Source organism: Limanda limanda, chromosome 8 (assembly GCF_963576545.1).
Source record: "Limanda limanda chromosome 8, fLimLim1.1, whole genome shotgun sequence".
Taxonomy (NCBI): Eukaryota; Metazoa; Chordata; class Actinopteri; order Pleuronectiformes; family Pleuronectidae; genus Limanda; species Limanda limanda.
This window is the reverse complement of record NC_083643.1, coordinates 22539166-22563745: the sequence shown is the minus strand read 5'-3', so window position 1 is coordinate 22563745 and position 24580 is coordinate 22539166. Positions and strand designations below refer to the sequence as shown.

Here is a 24580-nt window from a genome sequence, read left to right as displayed (position 1 = left end):
TATTTTCTAAAAAAATAAAATAATTTATGCAGTGTCATAACTACATCTCTGACGTTTATAACAAACCAGACCGTTTTAAAATCGGTTGAAAATTGAGTAAGTTATGGTTATTTACCACTACCAACACAATGTTATGGGTGAGCGAGCTGCCCGATGCAAGATGGCCGCCATGTGGTGACGTCCAGCTCCGTCGAACGAGACATCTAGTCTTTATATATGTCTATGAGAGTCGCTACGTGTAAAATAAAACTGAAAATAACCCAAACCGTAGTTGAACATAAGAACAAATTAAGCCCAACCCTAAAATAAAAGAATAAAACAGTCTGCATAAACGGGCCGGTTTAGCTGACAGTTACATAAATACATATAGTTATTTTACTTTTTTTGGACAAATCAAGTATACTCCTTTTTTAGTACCCTACTCTAATTCGAGTCAATTCTTAATCATTTCATTTCTTTTTCATCTCAATTATATTTATATTTTTTAATTTGTTTATCTCTAGTAAATTATACCCATTCAATGTTTACGCCATGTTTCTTATTTTTTTTGATTGTTTACATCTAAATTTAAATGTTATTATTGTATTTGACATGTTAACCTTTATTTGTTTATTAATCTCTGTTTTGTTGTGTTTATTTCTATTTTAACAAATTGATGAATTAAAACATGTTTCAGTTTTAATCCCAATTGCAATTTGTATATTTCTCTTGTATTATAGCCATTGGATGTGCACACCTAGTATCTTATTTTTCTTATGGTCCTGTTATTCATTTATTTATCCATTGTTTTTTCAGGTTTATTGCTTTGAAATGCTTGAAAAAGCTTTTTAATGAGTATGAGTGGTATTTTATTCACTCCTTTTTAAACTTTTTTTAAGTCTTCTTTAAAATCTTTTTTTTACATTCTTCGTGGTAGGTTTTTAGGACAAAATCAAGTTATAAGTAACAGTTTAGGTGCCCCTTCTGCATGTAAACCCTGTAACATTTTTTTTATTGTGTTCAATTATTCCTAGATGCTTTCAAATGTTTGTGTTACGATGATTTTTAAAATATCTATTTCTGACCTCAATTTAAAGCCTGACATTGCCAGAACCATTCACATCTGTAAAAGTGAATTAAGGTTGGAAAATACAACCAGACCTGTTATAACAGCAGATGTCGACACAGATGACACCACAGGAGCGGAGAAATGTTTGTTTTTTATAAGTTTGAAGAAAAGGTCACCATTTACTTAAATTGTATTGGATTTGGCTGCAAAGCTGTTGAAACAGTGTGTTGTGGAGTCAAACACTTCAACCACACCTCCATCGGCATAGCGGCGAGTACATAATGAGGGAACTTTTATTTTTGGGTGAACTAGGCCTTTCATTTTATATATTGCAAAATGATGTATTGACTTTATTCAAACAATAAAATACTCAAAAGCGTGAAGGGTTTGTCTTTAACCAACGTAGGTAAGCGACTCATTAGAACCTACAGTGCAGAGCTCCACTTTGAAGAATTAATGAAAAACACAGTTCACAGGGGGCGTGCTCTGGTTTCGACGTGACTACATGTGTCAACTGACGTACACGTCACTGTCCAGCTGTCTGAGTGCGCATGCGCAATCAGCTCCATTTGAGGAAGTGGATAGGAGAGGCAACCGCAGCGCCAGGGAGGAGAGAGTTGTTTGTTCCCCGCTCACAGAGGAGAGACCCGCCGCCTTCTTCAAAATGTCGGAATTTGAACATAACCCGTTCGCACAGCCCGCCGGTGACAACCCCTTCAATGTAAGTGTGTTCGCTGTTTGTTGAGGCTCACTCGGGTGCTGACATATTTGATAAACGGAAACTTGCTGATGCCGGGGCGGGACCCACTGCTGCTGTCTTGAAAGGCATTCGGCGAAGCCGGCTGATTGACAAGGCTCTAGCCAATCAGCGAACTGTGCTAGGAAATGGGGCGGGGCATCAATTGCGTTCAGTTGCAGGAAGTTAACTTGTAGACTCTGAGGAATGTGTGTCAAACCTTTGTAGTCACATTACAAGTGTCACCGTTTACTTTGGATGGGGAGGAATCATTGTGAGGAATTTCTAAGATGTTGAATGTGATGTGATATATCATATTTGATATGCCCTTCTGGTCATAAGTTAATCGTGACTACAGTTGTCAGACATATGTAGTGCAGGAAATAGGACCAATTTTCCTCTGAAATGAAGTTGAGTAGAAGTTTATAAATGGAGATTAATTGTACTGCCAGTTAACTATCCATACTATCCAAAGACACTACATTTCATGCTTATCAATGTACATGCAGTGGTGTCACTCATATCATTTATAATCTGCAGGATGTAGCCTCCAAGTCCAGTCTACAGAAAGCACTGTACCCTCATTGTTGTTGTGCCCTAAAAAGTATTAATTTAAGAAACTAGAATTTAACTCTTGTTTGGCATATTTACTTGAAAAATGAAAACAGTGATTCAATAACTCAAATTTTTAATTTATTAAAGTCCACCTGTCTTGTGCTTTATTTGACGTTTCTCTCTGGAGATCCTGCAGCAACAGGATGATTAGTCAATCAGAGGAGAGGTTTAGGGCCTGGCTTCTTTTGGGGCTCAGTGTCTCTCCACTGATTGGCTCACTGTTTTGAGTGACTCAAGGCCAGACAGAGAGATAACATCAGACAACAATTTGGGATAAGTTTCAATCAGATTTTATCAGTGTTAACATTTTTTTTTAACGTGGGCCTCTGCTGTTTTTATATTGCACCTCTGTAAAGGTTGGGCACATTAAAAAAGAAAAATGATCAACCGAGAAATAGCAATGGTTGTGACACCCTGCTTCAGTCCCTCATATGAGTCGAGCTCCAAAGACAATTCCGAAGAAAATGAATGTCTTTTAAAATCAAAGACAGCAAATGATAGAATACAAAATCTAAACTCAAAGACGGTAGGTAAAATAATACATTGTTTAAAAAGAATGGCAAAAGAAAATGATAAAAGAGGCATACATGATACCAAAAGCTGTTCTGTAAAAGTTTGTTTTGATGGATAATACTTGGTATGTTGCACTGCAGTTACATAACACTGTGACTTATACAGTGGTGCAGAGTGTGTTATAATATCAGGTGCACAAATGCTGTGACGTCAGTGGTCACCACTGTTTGTCTGCTGGGTGTGGAAATGGCTGAATAAATAACCTAGTAACCCAGCTGTAATATTCTTTCAATGCCATGTTGTGCACTTCAACATGACCCTGTTAAAGCGTATTGTCTATTAAAATATTAATAATTGTCATATTTTTGACCAAATAGTTAGGACCCTAAAAACAATAATTGAACTATTTGCGATCTTGAAATCAAATGTGTCCCCCCCTCCCCTCAATATGCTGTGTTTTATGAATGTGTATTTCTTTAAGTTGTAGGATTGTCGAACTCGAGCGGCTTAAGTGGGTTTAGTAGCAATATTCTACTGTAGTTATGAAATGTTTAAAACAGCCACACCCAAGTATTCAAAGGGTATTAGAAAAGTGTGTGTGCTGCCACTACTAGCTTCTCCCAGCTTAGAGGTGTAATGGCAGTCATCACTTTACGTAAAGAGTTCTTAATTCACTGACATGCGTCATCAAAAGGTATGAGCAGTTCTTCAGTCGTCCATCAGCAGGATATTTTTCTGGCCTTTCCATATGGTGAACTCACGCAAAAGTTTTGCATATCTCCATAGGCTGTGCTGCTCAACAAAGAAATCCCCCTTAACAGGGATTTGTTTTACATTATGTAAAACAAATCTAGGGGGACGAACACTTTATCGAGTATATAATGTATTTTAAATTTAAGTCTAGGTCTCTCCAAATGTTAAGTATTAGGTATAAACTGTAACGTCATCCTCACGTTTTCTGCTGGGAAGTTTTACAGGTGTGTCGATATAAGATAAGTAATGTTGAGTGAGGCAGCAATTTCAGTCAATGAATGTTTACCAATGGTCTGTTCCTTCCTCCTGTTAACAAATAAGTTTTTCTAAGGTAATGATTCAACAGGACCTTCAGGGGTAACTGCAACAATATCTGGAGGTTATTATACTTCACTTTTACAAATTGGTCACAGCAGTTTACTTTGCTTTTACATTTTCAGACTCAAGTTTAGGGTAAATTCAAGGTGCAGCAGCATCTGGTGCTCTCTGCAAGGAAATAATTCAAAAGTTAATAAAGGACTTTCACAAAAAGAAATATGTTTTAGAATTGATTAATTTTTATCTTCCTTATTAATAATATTCCTTAGCATTGCTTACTATTTCTTAAATTACCTTTTTGTTCTGTTGTGGTCACTTGTTTGCTTTGGTCTTTGTTTGCCTCTTTCATATGTTCATTTTTGTTTGTGTGTGGTGATGAGCTGATGGTGACGTGTGTTTTTTCAGGATCCTTCTGTCACACAAGTGACAAACTCCAGTATAGAAACAGTTGACCAGTACAACCCTTTCCCTGGCCATCCCACAGTAAGTCTTTTCCAAACTGTTGCATTATCTTATTTTGGTCTTTTATTTTTTTCTTACTCCTACTCCTGTTTTTTTATCTCCTTTTTCTCCCTGCTCATCTCTGTCTTTACTTTTCTTCTATCTTTTCTTCTTTCTCACTTTTTCTCCTCTTGTTATGTTGTCATCGCCTACTCACTGTTTTGTCTGTTTGTTTTGGATTTCTTCTCTTCCTTCCTCCTTTTTTTAACCGATTGTTTTCTATCCTCCTGCTTTGTCTTACCATTTGCAATTTTAATTCCATTGACTTCCTCCATTCACATGTTTGTCTTGATCTTGTTGTCACATGCTCATACACCTCCACTGTTTTTTTTGCTTTTATTATTTTTCAGGATGGCCTAGCGAGTAACACAACTCCAGCCGCCACCTCTCCCTACCAGCCTGCTGTGTTACAGCCGTCTACAGAGCCCAGTCCAAAGGTGAGTCACAAACTCTCCCCTTAACGGCTGCAGTAGAAAAAATACTATGTTGAACTAGAATGGCATTCAGTAGATCACATACCCTTGCCAAGGCCCAACTGTCCCCTTATTCAATTAAGCTCAAACACCACATTGCACACATTCATAGATATCAGTTTCCGAAAACTTGCCAGATTTTGTTTTGAAATGCCCTAAGTCAAACTGTTACAGAAGGTAAAAAACATTCTTGCATTGTTTGCCTGATCTGGATCTGTAACAAAAATTAGTATTGTGGTAAATTGTTGTGAAGTTTTTGTGTAATCCTGCTGAATAACAAACAAACACCAACAAACAAAAAGACCAGGGTAAAAGCAAAACCTCTTTGTTGGAGGTTATTAGATTACAGGACAGTATTTCCTTGTAGCTGGTGTCATAAACTATATATTTTATTGAAGCTCTGGGCCCCAGGTGCCCACAGTTGCCACTAATGCTCCTAGCTCCTCCCACCAGGAAACCCACACACACACACAACACAAAGGAAAAACAGACAGGGTGGTGCAGGAGTTGTTAAGGTGGAATTAAAACAAATTTCAGGGGGAAAAGGTCACAGATTCATTCTTCATACAAGGGTAATTTTGCCATGAGTGAAAATAAATAAATCTTGTTGCATATAAGAGAATCCAGCATTCAACAACACACTAACGGGTCTATTGAGAGGACTGCAGTTTAAGACTCTTGAAAGAAAGGTTACCACCAATGTTATTTCTGAGTCTCTACTGAATGCTTGGTGAAGTGTTGACAAATTAAATGGCATGTCCTCAGTGTGGTTGAGGTTTACCGTCAAGCACAGTGAAGAGAAGCCATTGTGTAAGGCAGGAGGGCAAGATCAGGGAAAGCTAACACACCCACTCTGAAACTGAAGGACCATGCTCTTGAATAAAGATAGGAAAAAAAGCCTGTATATACTCATATAAACATCTGTAAATGAAGCTCGGAATGTTACTGTTTAATATTCCTTTTACAGTGGTTCATCCCTACTTCAGATGTTAAATATAGTAGTTAATATTGAATATGTGCCGGCTGATGTTTGTACCATTGTTATTTTGGGATTTTTGCTTTGTAATATGTCTAAGCTCCAAATTTGTGTGTACTGTGGGCTGCTGATATGTCTGTATATCTGATATGTTTGTTAACTTATGTGCTTGTGACTCTCTCCTCTCAGGTAGCGGCTGCTGCAGCTCAGGCCAACTTGCTGAGGCAGCAGGAGGAGCTGGAGAGAAAAGCTGCTGAGCTGGACCGCAGAGAGCTGGAGCTCCAGAACAGAGGGCCGACAGGTCATTAAAGACAAACCCTCTTCTCTTAGGGGGATAGTTAAACAAAAAATGAAAATTAACTACTAATCTACTCACAACTGTGCTGATGGAGGGTTGGGTGAAGCGTTTTGAGTTCACAAAAAGTTTAAGGGTTAAACAGTATGACAGTGGTCAGTGCTGACTAGGGATGAGTATTGATAAGATTTTAACGATTCCGATTCCTTATCGATTCCTGCTTATCGATTCGATTCCTTATCGATTCTCTTATCGATTCTTTTTGGGCAAGGGGGGGAAAAAAGAGCACAAACGGGTTTATTTACATTAATTTTCTTTTATATAATTTTCTATAATGATGCACACCATATACAGTATGTATACATAAACATTTACATTTTTTAAATAACCAAAAACATTCACGTATTCCTCTTGAACTAAAGATAAACCTGACATTCTTCTGTAGAAATTACGATAAAATAAAACTTATATAACTTAAATAAAACTTACTCTGTTTAATTTAAACATGTTACTAGAAACTACAATGCTCCTTCCTTTCTTAAAAAGGGTATATGAAAACTGAGCTGCCAAAAATTAAACTAGCAGTGGCAAATACCATCAAGTCTGCACCAGCAATTATAATCAACAAAATCAACAATTCTTGTGCAGAAAAATAAGCATGTCTGCTTTCTCCGGAAGGATACGGGATCTCTCAGGACTAATTGTGTCTCCAGCCGTGGAGAACACTCTCTCAGATGGGGTGGAGGATGCCTGAACACACAGATAGGACTCAGCTAGACCTGACAGCAGGGGTAAACGGTATCTCTGGTCCCACCACCAAAGGGTGGCGTTATTCGTAGAGGGGATGGAGGGCAGACTTCTGTACAGCTGGACCTCTTGATGCACTCTCTGGGCCATGGACTCAGGGAGCTGTTGTTGTTGCAGGGACTGCAGCTCACGGTCCTCCTCTTCAAAGAGTTCCTCCAATGCTGTCTTTTTTCTCTGCTTTACGGCTGGTGTCTGAAATTAAATGGACATAACCAAATGGTTTGGATTAAATTAAATAATCAAAAAATCCATGCCATCTATCAATATTATTTATCAAAATGAGCTGAATTTACATAGTCATCTTCTTCCTCCTCTTCATCCCCCTGCCTCTGTGTCTCTCCTTGCTCTGACAGCTTTAGAAGAAATTCACCATGTAAGAACCACAGAGCCAGAGAGAAATGTGCTACAATCAAAGGGATTGTCAAATTCAGATACCTCATCTGCAGCTGCCTCTGAGTTTGCTGCCACTGCTGCTTCCCTGACCCTGTCCCAGATCTCATCCCTATCCAGTTTGGATTTGAATCTGGGGTCTAACACAGTGGCCTCCTCCAGGAATGCCTTGACATCAGCATCCTTAAGTTTAAAGAGATGGACAGACAACACAAAATTAGGGGTAAATGTTACTGAATATGAATTTCATTTAGTGTATATGATTAACTGTCATATATTATTAATAATAGACTAATAAATGTCAGTCACTGTACCTGGTAGCGTTTTGAAAGATCGTTCCAAATGTTCTCTTTAACGCTCCTCACGAAAGCAGGGTCATCTGCCTGCACTGTGTAATGTTTCTGCAACTTCTGGAGGATAGGCAGTATCTGGCCACAGGTTGGACTTTTGTCACTGGAGACAGCAAGTGTGGATGTGTAATGCTTCCGCATCAGCAGCACAAACTCCTCTGCTTTCCTTAAGTCCTCGTTGCCCATTATGGCCAGTCTGCAATATAACAAAAACATTTTAATATATATTGCATAAAAAATCTTTTAATTGCTTTAGTCCATCAAGTTTTAAATAAGCCATATTATTATTTATTTATTTTTTAAAACAGTATTACTTACTTATCCTTTTGCATGGGCTTTCTTAGCCGTGGTTCTATAGCTGCAGCTTGGATGGCAGGAAACTGCTCACAGAATCTTTCCATCATCAAAAACAGGGAGTTCCATCTCGTCTTCACATCCAAGAGGAGCATGTGCTTTGGCAGCTCTGAAAGGCAAACACACACATACAAGTTTACAATAAACAATATTTTATTACAAGTAGTTTATCATTTTAAATTGATCATAATCTGCTCATTTACATTAACATATGTATGTTGGCGTATTTGGCTATGATCTAAAGAAAGTATTTTAAATGTGTTCTTACTGAGGAGTTCTTGCTTCTCCTTGAGGATAACTTTGGCCATGTGGGATCTCTTCATCCAAACAACCACAGAACGAATCCTTGCCACCCAGTTGGAAATCGTATGACAGTTGTACAGCTTCTGAGCTCCGAGGTTTAGTGTGTGCGCGAAACATGGCAACTTGGTCATGTGAAGAGCGTTCACGGCTACACTCATATTAGCTGCGTTGTCGACGGTGGCTGCCACTACCTTCTGCCTCACTTTGAACTCCTCCAGGATCCCATCTATCTCCTCTGCCACAGCTGACCCTGTCTGTGCCTGGTACACTGCCTTAGTTTTCAGGACTTTTTCCTTATTCTGGCCATCCCTGACCCAGTGCAGCGTTACTGTTAGGTAATGGTCTTGACTGAAACTTGTCCATCCATCAGCAGTGATGGCTGCCTTCTTGACAAGTGTCAGCTCTGACATAAGATTCTTCTTTTCAACCTCATACCAAGCAGGGATCAGTTGGTTTGCCAAACTGTCTCTGTTTGGGGCTTTATACCTTGGGTTGAGAATCTTTGTCATCTCCCTATAGAAAATATATAGTGGGATGAAGGAATGGAACAGAACTATGCTGGTTAGAATAACAACATGCAACTTTGACATTCTATTTTAGCTGGCATGTCAGACAAAATACAACAAATTAACCTACCGAAAATCTGGGGCATCTACCGTAGTAAAAGGGTGCAAACCTTTCACCACAAACTTAGTCACTGCTCGGTGACATTCGTTAATCCTCTCTTCAGTCATTTTATTTTTCCCTGCCATGGTGAAAGGATTGGCCAGAGGTGCACAAGACCTGCTAGCTGCAGCTTCTGACCAAGATCGACTACCAGCCTCTGAACCTGCCTGACTCTGAAAGTCATCATCTGCTAAATTAAATGGATGGAAATGGAGATTATTTACATAGTGAAAGCTGGTTTACACAATGAAACAAATGGCACTAACACAATAGACAGGGTCTGGAGCAGGGACGTGTGGTCAGGGGACGCAGAACCTGTTGTTGCAGGTATGGCCTGCCCCCTAGAGAAGTGTTGTTGTTGTGGTGTGACGTAGTACCCCTAAGCATTGTGGGTAAGGTACCTGTGCATTGTGGGTAGGGGGCTACGTGTTGTGGGTGATTACGAAAAGTAACAGAACACCTAGTGCGATGTGTGTGTGACTCCTGTGTACGGAGAGAGCAATAAAGAAGTGACGGTGATTGAACGCTAAGAGCACGTCTCCTCGTCCCTAACAAACACGACCGGACGGCTGGTTACCGGCAAGACAACGAGCCGGTAAAATAATAGTGCGCTAAATAACAGTAACAGTAACAATAACAGTGCGCTGGGGTTGGGAGTGGTTGGGAGCGCAACAATATCAGTGCGCTCCCAACCACGGTTGGGAGCGCACTGTTATTGTTTATATAATCAAGCTACTGCAACGTTGACGATAATGGGAGACCAATGCCGGAGCTAAAATGTATGCTTCAAACGACGGGACAGAAGATTACTCGATCGACTACGCACAATAAAGGCAAATTGCTTCACACAAGTTTGAGGAGCTTACCTTGGATAGGAAGAGATGCAGCGCTCTCGTTAGCTGCGCTGCTGCAAGCATCAAGCACATGACACACCGGCTGTAACTTTATTCCATGCGAGTTCAAATACTTCATCATGTTTGTCGTATTTCCTCCCTTCGACGAAATAGCCCTTTTGCACGCGTTGCAAGTGGCGTTGCTGTCATTTAATCGTGTGAAATACAACCAGACAGGAGATCGCTTCTGCCTGGTTGCCATGTTTGCTGCCGTCTGAATGAAAAAGTTTGCGCATGCGCAACGGCACAGGGAACCGTTAACAGAATCGTTAAAGAATTTCGCCAACGATTCCAAGGAATCGGTTCACTGGGAACCGGTTCTAAACAGGAACCGGTTTGATACCCATCCCTAGTGCTGACAGTCATTCAGTTTAGACTTGTGTGCTGCACCTAAAGCTTAAAAGGACAAACTCTTTCAGGCTTTGTCCACCCCCCCTTGGCAAGCCCACTGCCCTGAGGCTCATTACTCCGCTGGTCAAAAAGAGACTCTGCTCCTCTGTTGTTTTCTAATCATCACACTTTGAGATGATCTTTATAAAAACAACCTGCTGACTTCGTATTTATGTTCCTGGGTAAAAGGGGCGTCGCTTCTTTTGCAACAATGAAGTCAAAACACTGCATTGCATCATAAAACTGAAGAACTTGTGTGCGTGCGTGTGTGTGTGTGTGTATTCAAGCTGTGTTAATAAAATAAAAGCAACGGTATATTAAAATGTATAGAAAAGCTCAGTTGGAATGTCTGCGTACTGCAGGGGTTTAAATAACATGTGAGAATTACCCATGCCCTTGCTCTGTGTGTGTGTGTGTGTGTGTGTGTGTGTGTGTGTGTGTGTGTGTGTGTGTGTGTGTGTGTGTGTGTGTGTGTGTGTGTGTGTGTGTGTGTGTGTGTGGGTGTGGGTGGGTGGGTGGGTGGGTGGGTGTTCCCGACCAATTGTTTTGATAGCGTGTATACCAAATTTACAACCAAAAACACAACTTGATTAACAGCAATATTAGGAAAATACCTCTTTTATGCCACAATGCATGGAAAATCTACCTGTTGTGTTTGAGTGCATGGGTACTTGTAGTACTGCTGCGCTGCCTAGTAAATGTTGGCCAATATAATAACCATTATTAAGGGAAATTATCTATCCTACCAGAATAAAAATGGTTCTGTTTATTGACTCCCGCCCTTCGGGCAGTGTTTTTTTTATTTTAAGACAATGAGTTGCCTTTCTAACAGGGATGATATTGTTTCTATGTTGACAGGTAAACAGAACAACTGGCCTCCACTACCCAGAAGCTTCCCCATCAAACCCTGTTTCTATCAGGACTTCTCAGAGGAAATCCCTCCCGAGTATCAGAGAGTGTGCAAGATGATATATTATCTCTGGATGTGTAAGTACATAAATAATGACATGTTTGACTTAAGGCGCTAGTGCTGAAATGTAAGAGGAAATTAATAATAGTCACTTGAACACAGAGTAACTTTTATGATTTCAGTGGTCAAAGGTTACCGTGACCTCATTTGAGTCTTGACAAAAAAATATGTATGTTGCCTTAAACTGTACCGGAGGCATACTACCACTGGAGGTAATACTAGTTGTATATTAGCATTTTTACTCTTATATACATTAAATGGCACTTGAGATGTCACACCATTCAACATTTTAAAACTTGTTTTTAACTTAATTTTGCACCAACATATATTGTGTTTCAATAAATGGCACTGGGGTTCATTGGAACTGTAATCACTGATGTTGTGATTCACAGTAGTATCAGTTCTATAATGCTGTGACAACATAAATAAGCTACACATGCATTCTGCCAACTCATGATAATGTGAATCATTAACATTTAACGGTTAAGTTTTTTTTTCTTTTTTCCTTGAGATTTGAGTTTATTAGTCCTCAACTAAGACTGTTATGTTGACACTTCATGTTGATTTAGTCCAGTTTGGGTGTAGTACCTCTTAACAATGCGTTGTTTGATAAGAGCCTCATAACAGTCACCCGGATGTAAGGACATTGCTAACAATTATTACTGTATTGTAATGGAGTGGCTTTTGTTTATACACTGTGAATGAAGATTATGTAGATATTAATGTTATTATTAATCGATCGATTGGGTGATTGACACATGGTTTTCTTTACTGATTCATCAGTCTACTGTGTGACCCTGTTCCTCAATCTACTGGCTTGTTTGGCTGTCTTCACCACGGATACATCTTACGGTATGGATTTTGGCCTCTCTATTCTCTGGATAGTCCTCTTCACCCCCTGCTCCTTCCTCTGCTGGTACCGGCCCATCTACAAGGCCTTCAGGTGAGTCTGTCAGCTGTCAATCTTGGATGCATATATCATTTACAGACATGAACCCCGGAGAATGTTTGACATTATCTCAAGAGAATGTCTGAAAATGTCTTGCATTCACGTTTGGAGATTGCAGCAGGAGATTCTGTGGTCAGATGCATTCACAACAACACAGAACACTCCAGAGCGTTCAGTTGAAGGCTGAAGCGTCATTCAGGTGGGGAATGTATTCCTTCCACTGCGGAGATCACATGTTTTTTATTTACAGCACATTATCACCAGCGTCAGCCGTTGTCACCAGAAGCTCTCAAATCTCGTTGTCTCTCCAAGTTGACATCTTAACTGGTGTCTTCTACAGAGTGGTGGGTAGAGAAAACAGAAACGGTACTCAAGTAAAAGTATTGTAACTTAAAAATTATAATGATTGAAGTAAACGCAAAAGTACTCGTAAAAATAAGAAGTACTTTAATAAGAGTAAAAAAGTATCTTATAAAAAACTATTCAAGTATTGAGTAACCTCATTAGAATGTATTGCGGTCAAACAGGATATTAAGAGGTAATATAAAGTGCACGTTGATTGTAATTGATAAAGTGAATAGGCAAATGCCAAAATTTCGAGAACAAAAAACAATGAATCCTCCCAAGAAAAACTTGGATGCAGCCTGCGTTGTGTGTGCACATACATTCAGTTTCCAAAACAAATATATCAAAGATATGAAGATGCAGACTACAAAAAAACGACACCAGGTCTTCGGTTGCCACCAGTGCTTTAGTTACAGAAAAGTTCTGAGAAGTCTGTGACCCAATGTAACGTAGTAGAAGTATTTTTTTTTCATCATAAGTGTAACTGAGTAGGAGTAAAATGTATTTTGCAAACCAACTTCTCTCAGTAGTAGAATTTATTGAAAAATCTACTCAAGTTTATGTTACGTAGTAAATGGAATCTGTTACTACCCGCCTCTGCTTATATGTGTTTCACAACTTTTTATCCTGAGATATTTGTATTCCTTTTTTCTTTTACGTTTTGCGTCTGTCGCGTGTTATGAACATCCTCAACAAGCCCACTCACTCGCAGTGAATTCTCCAGATAATCTCCTGCTGTGTTCTCACATGGGCTCACTCAGACATTATGCAGAGTTTCAAATAGGGGGATGGCAGGAAAAACTTAGACGCAGTTACAGACTTGGACATATGCGTTTTTTCACATACAGCGTCTCCAGATAATTTGTGCTTCCTTAATAACAATGTATTAGATCAGGGGTCACCAACCTTTTTTAGACTGAGAGCTACTTCGAAGGTACTGAGTAGTACGAAGGGCTACTTGTTTCCAGTGGTGGGAAGTAACAAAGTAGAAATACTTTGTTGCTGTACTTAAGTAGATTTTTCACATATCTGTACTTTACTTGAGTATTTATTTTCCTGACAACTTTTAACTCGCTACATTTGAGCACAAATATCTGTACTTTCTACTTCTTACATTCTCAAAACTGGCTCGTTACTTGAGCAGCGGAGGTTGGCGGAACGTGCACCTTTACGCACGGCGCACCTCTCTCTCGCTCTCTTGCTCCTGCAGGAGCTCGGTTCAGTCTTTATTATTAGGGCCAAAGCCCTGACAGGCACTGACAGGCACTGACAGACGTGAGGCCCTATTGAAATTGTAAGGATTATTATTCAGGCAAATGAATTTGCTTTTTGATGGCTTTTATTAGGTGACTTTACATAATTTTTTGAAGGTATTCCTTTTTCCATTCGTTTTCCCTTTCCTGCTTCGTGTCAACATCTGCACATAAATACATAGCTCGAAGCAGCAAGTGGTTAACTTTTCTTAAAGAAAATATTGGAACAACTTCAAGCAGGGTTGTGACTTCACTTTGTCGTCCCTACAGGCAAGATACCCTACAGGTGTATTGTCACCCTGCTTCAAACAAATGCAAACACAAACACAGGCCCATCCAATGAAGATAGTCTAATGATAAATAAACAGGCTTACATGTAGATGTGTGGACAAGCTGGCGAGCAGGATTACAGGCAGGTAAACATCCAGGCAGTTACACAATACAGCTAATAGACACAAAAGGTTCATTTGGTCTATTAGTGGCAGGTCTAGTGTTCTTAGGTAGAATCAAGAGGCACTTGTTTATTCTGTTGTGTTGATTCTTTGTTGTCTCTAGAAGTTCAGATGCACTTGTCCAATACTTTTTTAACCTCGGCATCTCGGGTTCAAAATTTGTAAAATTATGCAATATATATATAGTGTTGTTATAATTTTTCAGTCAGTTGAAATAAATCCTGAACTGAACAAGGCCTACTATAAAAAGCACTTAGCATTTTTAATTTTGGTACTTGTACTTTTACTTTCTGATACTTAAGTACATTTCAACACCAGATACTTTTGATACTTAAGTACATTTAATATGAGCAACTCTAAGACTTTTACTCAAGTCATTTTCTGACAGGTGACTTTTACTTTTACCGGAGTCACTTTCAAGTAAGATATCTGTACTTTTACTCAAGTATGGCTTTCAAGTACTTTATACACCACTGCTTGTTTGATACAAACGTCCTGAATAACAGAGTTGCACAGATCACCTTTTAATATTATTAATAATATATGTGAAGAGACTGTCTGATCAAGTTAATGTTAATTATTCCTCGGAATAATTATTAACAATGATTTCCACAACAATGATTGTAGGAAACAGATATATTAATACATGCAACATTTATTTCTGTTAAACTTTGCTTAAATTCAACTTAATCGAAGTACTTTTGGTAACATTTATCACTACATGCCTCCATCAGTCTGTTCTTTTTCAAAAGTAGATAAAAAATAACCAAATAACCACTTATAAGCACTTTGTTACAAGATGATAAAGCTCAACCAAAAATAACACATGCATATGACTGCGGTGTAATGTTTCTAAGTCTCTTCTTCAATTTTTGGGTCTCATACTGTCAGCTGCCAGAGTTTTCAGATCTAAAATCCATACAAGTCTCTCCTCATGTCCTCCTTCATTCACTGTGAACCCAAGAGCAAGACAGGCTTCATCTTACTTTCTTTTCAACTTGGTGACATTTATCACTACATTCCTCCATCAGTCTGTACTTTTTAAAAAATAGAGAAAAAATTCATTCAATTAAAATCACTTTGTCACAAAGATGATAAAGCTCAACCAAAAAGAACACATGCATGTAACAGGGTGTAATGTTTCTTAGTGTCTTCTTAATTTGTTTGGTCTCATAGAGTTTTCAGACATAAAATACACTCTAGTCTCTCCTCATGTCCTACCACATTGACTGTGAACCCAAGAGCAAGACAGGTTTCATCGTACTTTGTTTTCAACTTGGTTTTTGAACACTGTCTCTTGTTTGTCGCTGACCGGCTGCTTCACGTGAACGATGCTCTACACTGTGTGTGTCTCTGAGTGAGTGGGTGGGGGCGGGGCGGAGCCCCGGGGCCTGAGTGTGTGGGCGACGTGCACGTCACTGCACAGGGAGCCGCTGCAGAGGGGCTGAAGCCGCGGGCTGCCGACCACTGGCTACGGCGAAAGAGCGATTTGTTTACTGCTCCGCCGTTAAAGAGACGCAGACGTCAAAACATTAGTTCGGCTCTAATATTAGTTTCGCCTCACATTTCCTCCTAACGGTCGCGCGCCCCACACAGTTTGAGAATGTGCTGTCTGGACACACACACACACACACGTCCCCCTCCCGGTCGCGCGCCCTAGCTGTTTGAGAATCACTGGCATAGAGTGAGATGGCGGTTTGACTATTTTTTAAATTTAAAATTTAATTATTTTTTTGTTTTTTTTTAAAAAATTTTTAAAATTTTTTGTTTTTTTCTGTTTTAATTTAGAGCATGCCTTGCGGGCGACTCGCGGGGTCCCTGCGGGCGACCAGGTGCCCGCGGGCACCGTGTTGGTGACCCCTGTATTAGATGATGAAGTCATCACTTAAATTTTTTAACTGGGCTACATTTCTTTGAGAATATTTGTAATGAATAAAATGTAATGTTTTTAGTAAAATTCATCTTTTCTCATTTTTAGGACTGACAGCTCCTTCAGCTTCTTCTTCTTCTTCTTCGTGTTTTTCTGCCAAGTGGTGATCGCCGTCATCCAGGCTGTAGGTATCCCCAATTGGGGGAACAGGTGAGTCGAAGAGATGGTTTTATTGTTAACATTTAAAAAAATGAAGTTAACAAATAGTTTGGATTGATAACTCCTTGATCCTCAATGCCTTTAAAATGTGCTCAGTTGTTGTCTTGTGTATCTTGCAACATTTCCACTTTGGTTTGATAAAATTCATATAATAAGTTAAAATAATGTCCAATTCCAAATCACGTACATTTTTAGATTAAGCCTCTAGATTAGACTATTACACTTCCTAGTTTGAATAGGTAACACTTAGAATATAACAACTTTTCTCAAATGGTTCTCTGTTTATTGTGCCTTGTCTTGAGTGTCTGAATTACTACCAGTCAGGTGGCATATAAGCTTCTTTCCTCTTTCTTTTCTTTTCTTATTTTCTACATTCTTCCATCTCTTCTGACAGAGACTTTCCATCCTTCGTCTCTATCCAGCCGCTCTCTGTCTGCTGCTAACTCTGTAAGTTTCTGCTGCCTTCTGCTGCCTTCTGCCAACACTCGTTTTCCTCTCGCTTCTTTCAATTAGGATCATTCGTGTATTTTGGTTTTGGCAAAACAAGAGAATCGGTAAATGGATGGGCTTCACACTTTATCAGTTCACACTTGGCGTGTGTGTTTCCTTCTTCTGTATAGACCCAATTTTTTTACACAATCTTCTCGAAATGCTGACACATATGATAATAATGCTAATGAGCCAAAAGTTTGGTTATTTTGTTATTTGTGAAACTTAAACTAAATTATAACTTAACCAGAAGCTCCACATTTCTCATTTTAACACGGGCAAAAAGCGTATCGTCTGATATTCCTGCGCTTGTAATTTTGACTTTTTTTCCATAATATTCCAACTTTATTCTCAAAATCTCAATACCATACAAAATCACAGAATTGGGATTTCCTTTCTAATTCAAAAATGACCTAAGGTTCAGCTCCTAGACCTGGTAGAAAGTGACACCTAGTGCGACACATGTCTGGTCTCAGATCGTCATAGTTATCACCTTCCTAGAATGCACGCTGTGTAAATACTTAATGCACTTATGCCCATCTCAGCGTCCATGGGCGTGTTGGTCTTCAAATAAAGTGTGGTCAGGTGCATTGTTGACACATTGCTGTCTTGACACAGTGGAAAGTGACTGAACCAACAAAAACCTTGGTCTGAACTCTTAGATGATGTAGTTCACTTTTAATTTAAAGATGTATTATTATCAAGATTATTAAGATAGTAACATGCACCCACACAGGCACAAAAGTGAACCCTCCACTTGCTCCACACAGATTATCTCGTGGTTGTGTGAACGTGTTCTATTTGCAGAAAAGCGTTGTGTCGTACTGTCTTCCAAATCTGTCCTGATAAAACAATCTGTAAAGGTGCAAGTACACGCTTTTAAAGGTGATGGGAGACTAGGGTGTGGGTGGTTTGCCTTTGAATTTTGATGTTTGATCTGTCATCTAAAATGTTATATGCAAAAAAAGTTTTTTGGGGATATTAACATGAAAATTTGTTCAGTATTTTTTTCATGATTGATTTATTATATATTGTTTATTTTTTATAACTGTGATTAACCTTTTTTTATTTTTTTAAACAATGCATCACAAGACAATATATCACAGTGAGTGATGAGTACACTTTATTAATAAATTCATGAATAAACAGAAAAAAAAGAGAAGACTCGTGAGAACATGACCTCATATTGTCACCACCAATGTAATTTATTCGAACAGTAAATAATAACCATTACTATCATCATCACTTAGTCCGACCTGTGCTTCTCTTGTCCCAAATCAAGCAACAAGCACACTTCCTATCTTGCACATCATTATGATGTCCATATTTCATGTTTAATGAATTTAGTGATGGGAATCTTTTTTTCATCACAACTCTATGATTGCTGACTTTCATTCTTTCTTCCTGCATCTCAGCTTTTCATGCAGCTTCCTCAAAATCTTTTTCTATCCCTCAATCTTTCGTCTAGGACTCATGTTAACTGCATGCAAGTGTATAAATGGATCATACTGTTGAAGATGACCTTCAGTTCAACTCACGTTGTCAATGGGTTCATGAAAAATTATGTTTGTTGACTCTAGCGGTTGGATCACCGCCTTCACAGCCATCGGCAAAAACAAAGCAGTGGGAGCCATCATGATCGCAGTGGCCATCCTCTTCACGATGTGCGCTGTGCTAACTATCGTCCTGCTCAAGATGGTGAGAGTTTGTTCAGTTTTCTTCACATCTTCAGTCTCTGAGGGGACTTAGTTTGACCAGGATGAATTAAGTTTGACAGGTCTTTCATTTTATCTTGATCTTTTCTAAATTAAACGCTTCATATTGGCAGTAAAAAAACTAGTTTTCACTGTCGTTACTGGGTAACACTTAATTGTATAGATCCTGTAATTTCCCATATTTCATTATTACAATAAGATATGAAGATCTACACAAATTGGCACTAATTATAAAGGCAATGAAAATGGTGTTAGTTGCTAAATAAAGTTTCACTTATTTTATTGCAGTTTTTAACAAAATTATGTGGTGGGTAAGAGAAAAATATTTCACAAAGAGAATGATATATTAGGACTGTTGAAAAAATAAAATCTGAGATTTTGAGTATAAAGTCAAAATTTCATAAGAATTAAAAAATTAATTTTAAAATAACATTAGCTTATGGGTCATTTTAAAAAGGGGGAGTTCAGAAGATCACCATTTTGTTAAGTTATACGTTATAAAGTTAAACGTATTCTTGTCAAATTTGAACCACCTTATCTTATTTGATCATACATCAGCATTTTGGATACAGCTCACGCTCTCCTCCTCTTCAGGTCCACGGCTTGTACCGTCGTACTGGAGCCAGTTTCCAGAAGGCCCAGCAGGAATTCTCACAGGGCGTCTTCACCAATAAAACCTTCCAAACAGCCACCGCTGGTGCTGCTTCTGCTGCCGCCCAGGGAGCCTTCCAGGGAAGCAACTAATGGTACTCCGAGCTAAAATTAGCTCCGTTCAACATGTCAAGGTCTATATCTTTGAAGGTTTACACAATTAAACTAAAGTAAGGCTGAATCATTGAGGGAGTTTATGTTCACTGATAACCGCCACCAAAGTGGCTGCAAAATTATAATTTAACCTTATAATGTATAGACCTTGAGCTATGTAAGGCTATGTTATCCTTTCACCATCAACGCACATGCATTCCCCATGTTAGCTTTGCTTTTCACACTTGGTGTGTGTCTCCTGCAGACTGACTTGGTCCAACTCTGATGAAGGGCAGTCAATGGGAGAGTAAATTCACACGTGGGAAGCAGGAATAAAGTTGACTGATGTCTCAATGGTTCCTGGCTTTGTATATTTTGTGTGCACTTTTTGGCAACGCTCTCCAGTCGTGTGTGTGTGTGTGTGTGTGTGTGTGTGTGTGTGTGTGTGTGTGTGTGTGTGTGTGTGTGTGTGTGTGTGTGTGTGTGTGTGTGTGTGTGTGTGTGTGTGTGTGTGTGTGTGTGTGTGTGTGTGTGTGTGTGCTGGCATGCTAGTCACATACTGTATATTCACATGGGTGCAGTATGCTTGTGTTTTTCTCCACATTGATGGCGGAACCTGATCATGTAATATAAATAAGATGAAGTGTTTCTGTGTGTTTGATTTCGGTCTTGAAAAGCATTTCATTATGTTTTTGAATCCAGTTGGAAAACATTTTTTTTTGTGTGTGTATGTACTCAAATATCATTGAAACAAGAGAGACAACAGAATAAATAAATCCTGGGGTTAATCTGTTTGGCCTTACAGTTTTGCATAAAACTCTTTACTGTAACTATTAATTTAAATCTTGAATGATTAATTAAATAAGGAAAAATAATAAGTATGTTCCAGGAGCCTCCCTCATAACTCTCAGGCTTTAATACTTTGCTGTTATTTTTTTACAACATGTGTTTTTGACTTCTGTCTGGAACCAGACTTTTTTAACACCCACCATAGTATCATGTAATTGGTGGACGTGCTTTACAGTGAGTCAACTGTTCGTAATTTAAGATCACCAGAGTCTTATTCTTCATTTAATTAATTTAAGTGGATGCTAATTTATTTTGAATCAAAGCAATGAACTGATTTTTTTTTCCATTATCATGATAAGAGTAATGTTTTTTCAAAGTAGCTTCAGTCACACTCAGCCTTCCTTAAGAGTTGCTTCAAAACAAACCAAGCAACACTGAGTATGAAAAATGGATGTTCCCTATACAATACTTAAATTGACATTAGTCCATACAGAGTGGATCATTTAGTTATTCAAGTAATTCACATTCCTCTCATTTGTATCTGTAATTAAAGGATCATATTTTCACGAACTATTCATCTCTGAAGAATTTCAATACACAAAAGTCATCGTTAAGACCACCGAGCCCTAAATACTCTTAGTACTGATGTATTTTTTCTTTGTGATTTCTTATTTTGGAATGTTTTTGACTTGATGTACTGTTTTAAAACTTCAGCTTGGATATAATATTTGTCAGCTTTTCCTCAAGTTCCTAACTGCAATCTCAAATCATCTGTGTGATGGTGTTACAACAGACAAGTGTCTAATTTAAAGTTCAATCTTACATCCATTAAAAAATCACAGAATTTGTATTAATTACACATCTCTGAAATGCATCGTATTAGGAGAACAGAAGTCAGTGTCTTTTGTATTTCAATACTGTATATAGCATCTAATAAAATGCTTTGCTTTCATTTAAAGCTGTAATTGTTTTTTCTTTATCACAATATATGTTTACAATCCATATAGTATAACAAAAATCTTTGTTTAAAATTGTAAGCATTCTCTTGATGAATAGCTCTTTTTTAACACCGGCTCTTAAAGGTGATAATGTTGCAAAAGTGAAGACACGTCATGTAACTGGCCAACAACTCACTCCGACTTATTTCTGCTTAGCAGAGTTAGAGTTGTTCTGCCCTCAGCTGAGAGGATGTCTTGAAAAAATACAACACCATATACAGTAAACAACATAGACATTATTGGGTTTAGATTATTTTTTTTTTTTACAACTTTATTTATCATTTTTCCATGTTGAAAACATTTACATAATTGGTTATGCATTTCTTACAAAAGTTGCGCACCCGCCTCCCACCCCAACCAGGTGGCATCCCAACAAATAAATCCACAAAAACACTCACGTATCACACTGACAGACAGAACACCAAAAGAAGAAAGCAAATATAGACAAATACAAAAAAGAGACAGGCCAAATAAAAAAAATAAAAAAATAATAATAATAAATAAATAAATTAAAAAAAAAAAAAAAGACTCAAACCAATCTATATTGATCATTATGTTCATAACACCAACATCCAGGACCTTTAACATAAGAAAAAAAGTCCCAACAGTCAGAACATAAGCATTGAGAAGACTAGGACGGCAATCAGAGAAGGAAAGAGGAAAAGATAAATACATATTAAATAAGAACAAGGATTCAGGCAAAAGGCAAGCTCTTGATATGTGTCATGAACTGTGACCAGGTTCTGTCGTATTTAACCTCCGACCCGTGTACTGTATATCTAATTTTTTCCAAAGCCAATCCCAACATCACCTCTCTAATCCAATGAACATAGGCAGGAGGATTCTTCCCCTTCCAATTCAGCAAAATCAGACGTCGGGCATGCAATGACGCAAAGGCAATTGCATTTTTATGGAGACGGGACAGCTTTAGCTCATCCCTTACTACACCAAAGATAGCTATCAAAGGGTCAGGCTGCAGTGTTTTGCCACGTTTAGATTATTTTAAGGCCTTTACTATCAGTTCCGTTCTGCTGTTTAAGAGGGTTGGAGGAAGATGAAATGATGACCTTTGTGACTGCTGTGTGTCTGTGGGGGAATCTGCACTGAAACTGCTGTTTCAACTATCTGTCACTCCACCTGCCTGTCAATCTGTTCCTCCAGCCAGAATAAGTGCAGCTACTTCTCATTGGACATGGCCTTCCCCATATGGGCCAGACAGTGCAACTCCTTAACAAGAAGCTTGGAAAATGGTGCAGCTTCACTCTGCTAACGATAATGTTGGACAGTCAGTGTTTATTACAGATCAAATGTGCTACAAATTATTACATATATATTTTAAATCAAAGTTTCTCTCATTAACCCTCTATTAATTTAATTATTATGTAAACAAAATGTTAAAATGTGTGAATTAAATGTGCTCATATAGGAGACATTTTTGAAAAATGTGTTTTTTAAAGGGGGAGGGATGGATGTTTAAATATTGCCATTTGGCATCAAATCCCAATTGTAATAAGTACTTTAAAATATATTTTGATTGAAAAGACATTTTCATTGAAAACAAGACCAAATAAATGCAGTACCCAATATTTATTTTATTTGAATATATTTTATTTGTTATATACACACTTGTAATGCAACCCAGACATCAGTTCATGATCCCATTTCCATTAAATTTCATTCATCATCAACATATTATCCACACAATTTCAAATTAAATTTCACAATCTAACCCCTCATGTATATAAATATATATATATATATATACACACACACACACCTGTAGTGCATGGTGGATGCAGCAGAAATATTTAAGTTTTCTTCAGCATACTACTTACCAACCATTCTAGTTACTAACCACCCTGAGGTCTGTGCAACCAGGCTGACCAATGATTTTATGTGAATTGACGAATTTTTCCTCTATTGCTGTGGAATAAATATCATCATACAATTTAATTCTGTAAGTATTATCAGCACAATTCAGAAACATTCATGTATTATTGTTTACTGCTGTAATTTTTCAGTGTGGGGTTAATTTTGCATTCTTTATACACCGCTGGTTAATTAAAAAGCAAAGAATCACACTTTAGTTTATAGGCTCATCATATTCCTTGGATTCAAAATCTTAATATGTATATGAAGTGAGACCCAACTATCACTAATTAATGTGACATGTTAAGTTTAGCAAGCTGTTTTAGGAGTAATTTACACTGCGTTTCAAGCCTTACAGTATTTTTATATACAGTCAATGCTAAAAGTTCACTAGAATTGTCTAAGCTAGCGGACAATAGCATTTACGACAGTCCCTGAATGCACCTGGTCGGTGCTACGTCACTGTGCAAGTGCGAAATGTCAAATATGAAAGTGTGCAGTGGCATTTCTACATAAGGGGCAGGGCACTGCCCCACCAGATGGCGCTGGTGTGCAGAAAGCTAAATACTGCATATCTGAACTTTGTGGCAAAAATATATTTTATTTTATTTTATATGCAAAAAGCGTGAATGTGTGTGTGAATAAACGAGACTCACAAGCATTATAGTCTTGTTTTGGAGTCATTTGATTCCTGTGTGTTTCTGTCTGTGTGTTTGCTTTGTGAAACGCTTCCCTCTTGCCGTCCGTCTCTGCACTGGGCTTTGTGAAACGCTTTTCGCTTGCCGTACTTCTCTGCTGTGGGCAAACGGGCAAGCGGCAGACCAGTGCCATGGGAGCACCAATCAGCGTGAAGCACACAGGCCACTGTTAACATTGGAAAGTAGTGATTATGCAGATGGGCCCTGCGACGTCTCCCAGAGAGCTACTCGACTCCAGCGTCAGAGTCACCCGGAAACAGGCTGACGCTCCGGTTCGACTTAACCTGAGCTAACAGGCTACCTCCGTCAGTGAACAGACACCACCCGGGTCTGTGGAGAGGTTCAGTCACATCGGATCAGGGCTGGACTGGCAATCTGGCATACCGGGCATTTTCCCGGTGGGCCGAGTTCCCTCGAGGGCCGAACGGCCTCCCCCTTTTTTTTTTTGTTTTTTTTTCAAAAAAAACAAACTGACCGGCGGCCCACGATGTCATGTTGACGGCCCTCGGCCCATACATGTGTGTGTGTGGGGGGGGGGGGTACTAAATTTGTGTCTCAGATGTCACTTCGGCACTATTCGGTGGGTAACCTAACCAATACGCCGCCATACGCACTGAAACGGTGCCTGCTGAAGTCAAGTGCACAAGTGCGCCATCTGAGGCAGAACCAATTATTACGGCCCACCTCTTCCCTGTATTTAGCTATGCGCGAGTTTGCGAGAGTGGAAGACAGCAATGGACAAACCAAAGCGTAAACTTAAAGGTGGAGCTGAAAAGCTCAGGGCCAAAAGGCTCAAAAATCTAGCCGCAGACGCCGGAAAATGTGCTAAAATAACTGAC

General features: G+C 38.8%; 1 protein-coding gene across 2 annotated transcripts; it reads left to right on the top strand.

The window, feature by feature from the left end:
• Nucleotides 1-1625: 1625 nt before the first annotated feature.
• On the top strand, nucleotides 1626-19815 carry scamp2 (secretory carrier membrane protein 2). Of its 2 annotated transcripts, XM_061076958.1 has the most exons (10): nucleotides 1626-1769; nucleotides 4389-4466; nucleotides 4835-4921; nucleotides 6123-6234; nucleotides 11240-11368; nucleotides 12135-12294; nucleotides 16329-16430; nucleotides 18509-18626; nucleotides 19238-19389; nucleotides 19653-19815. In XM_061076958.1, the coding sequence occupies exons 1-9, from the start codon at nucleotides 1713-1715 to the stop codon at nucleotides 19385-19387; spliced, it is 993 nt and encodes a 330-aa protein (XP_060932941.1). In that variant the 5' UTR covers nucleotides 1626-1712; the 3' UTR covers nucleotides 19388-19389; nucleotides 19653-19815. The 2 variants fall into 2 exon arrangements, with proteins under 2 accessions (XP_060932941.1, XP_060932940.1); XM_061076957.1 differs by having other exon boundaries at nucleotides 19238-19815.
• The last annotated feature ends 4765 nt before the right edge of the window (nucleotides 19816-24580 follow it).

What these genes read in the sequence shown, in the direction of transcription:
- scamp2 (XM_061076958.1), top strand. Translation starts at nt 1,713, where the DNA reads ATGTCGGAATTTGAACATAACCCGTTCGCACAGCCCGCCGGTGACAAC. An exon ending in CCGGTGACAACCCCTTCAAT is followed by an intron (nt 1,770 to 4,388) that starts GTAAGTGTGTTC and finishes GTGTTTTTTCAG; the next exon opens with GATCCTTCTGTCACACAAGT. An exon ending in CCAGAACAGAGGGCCGACAG is followed by an intron (nt 6,235 to 11,239) that starts GTCATTAAAGAC and finishes CTATGTTGACAG; the next exon opens with GTAAACAGAACAACTGGCCT.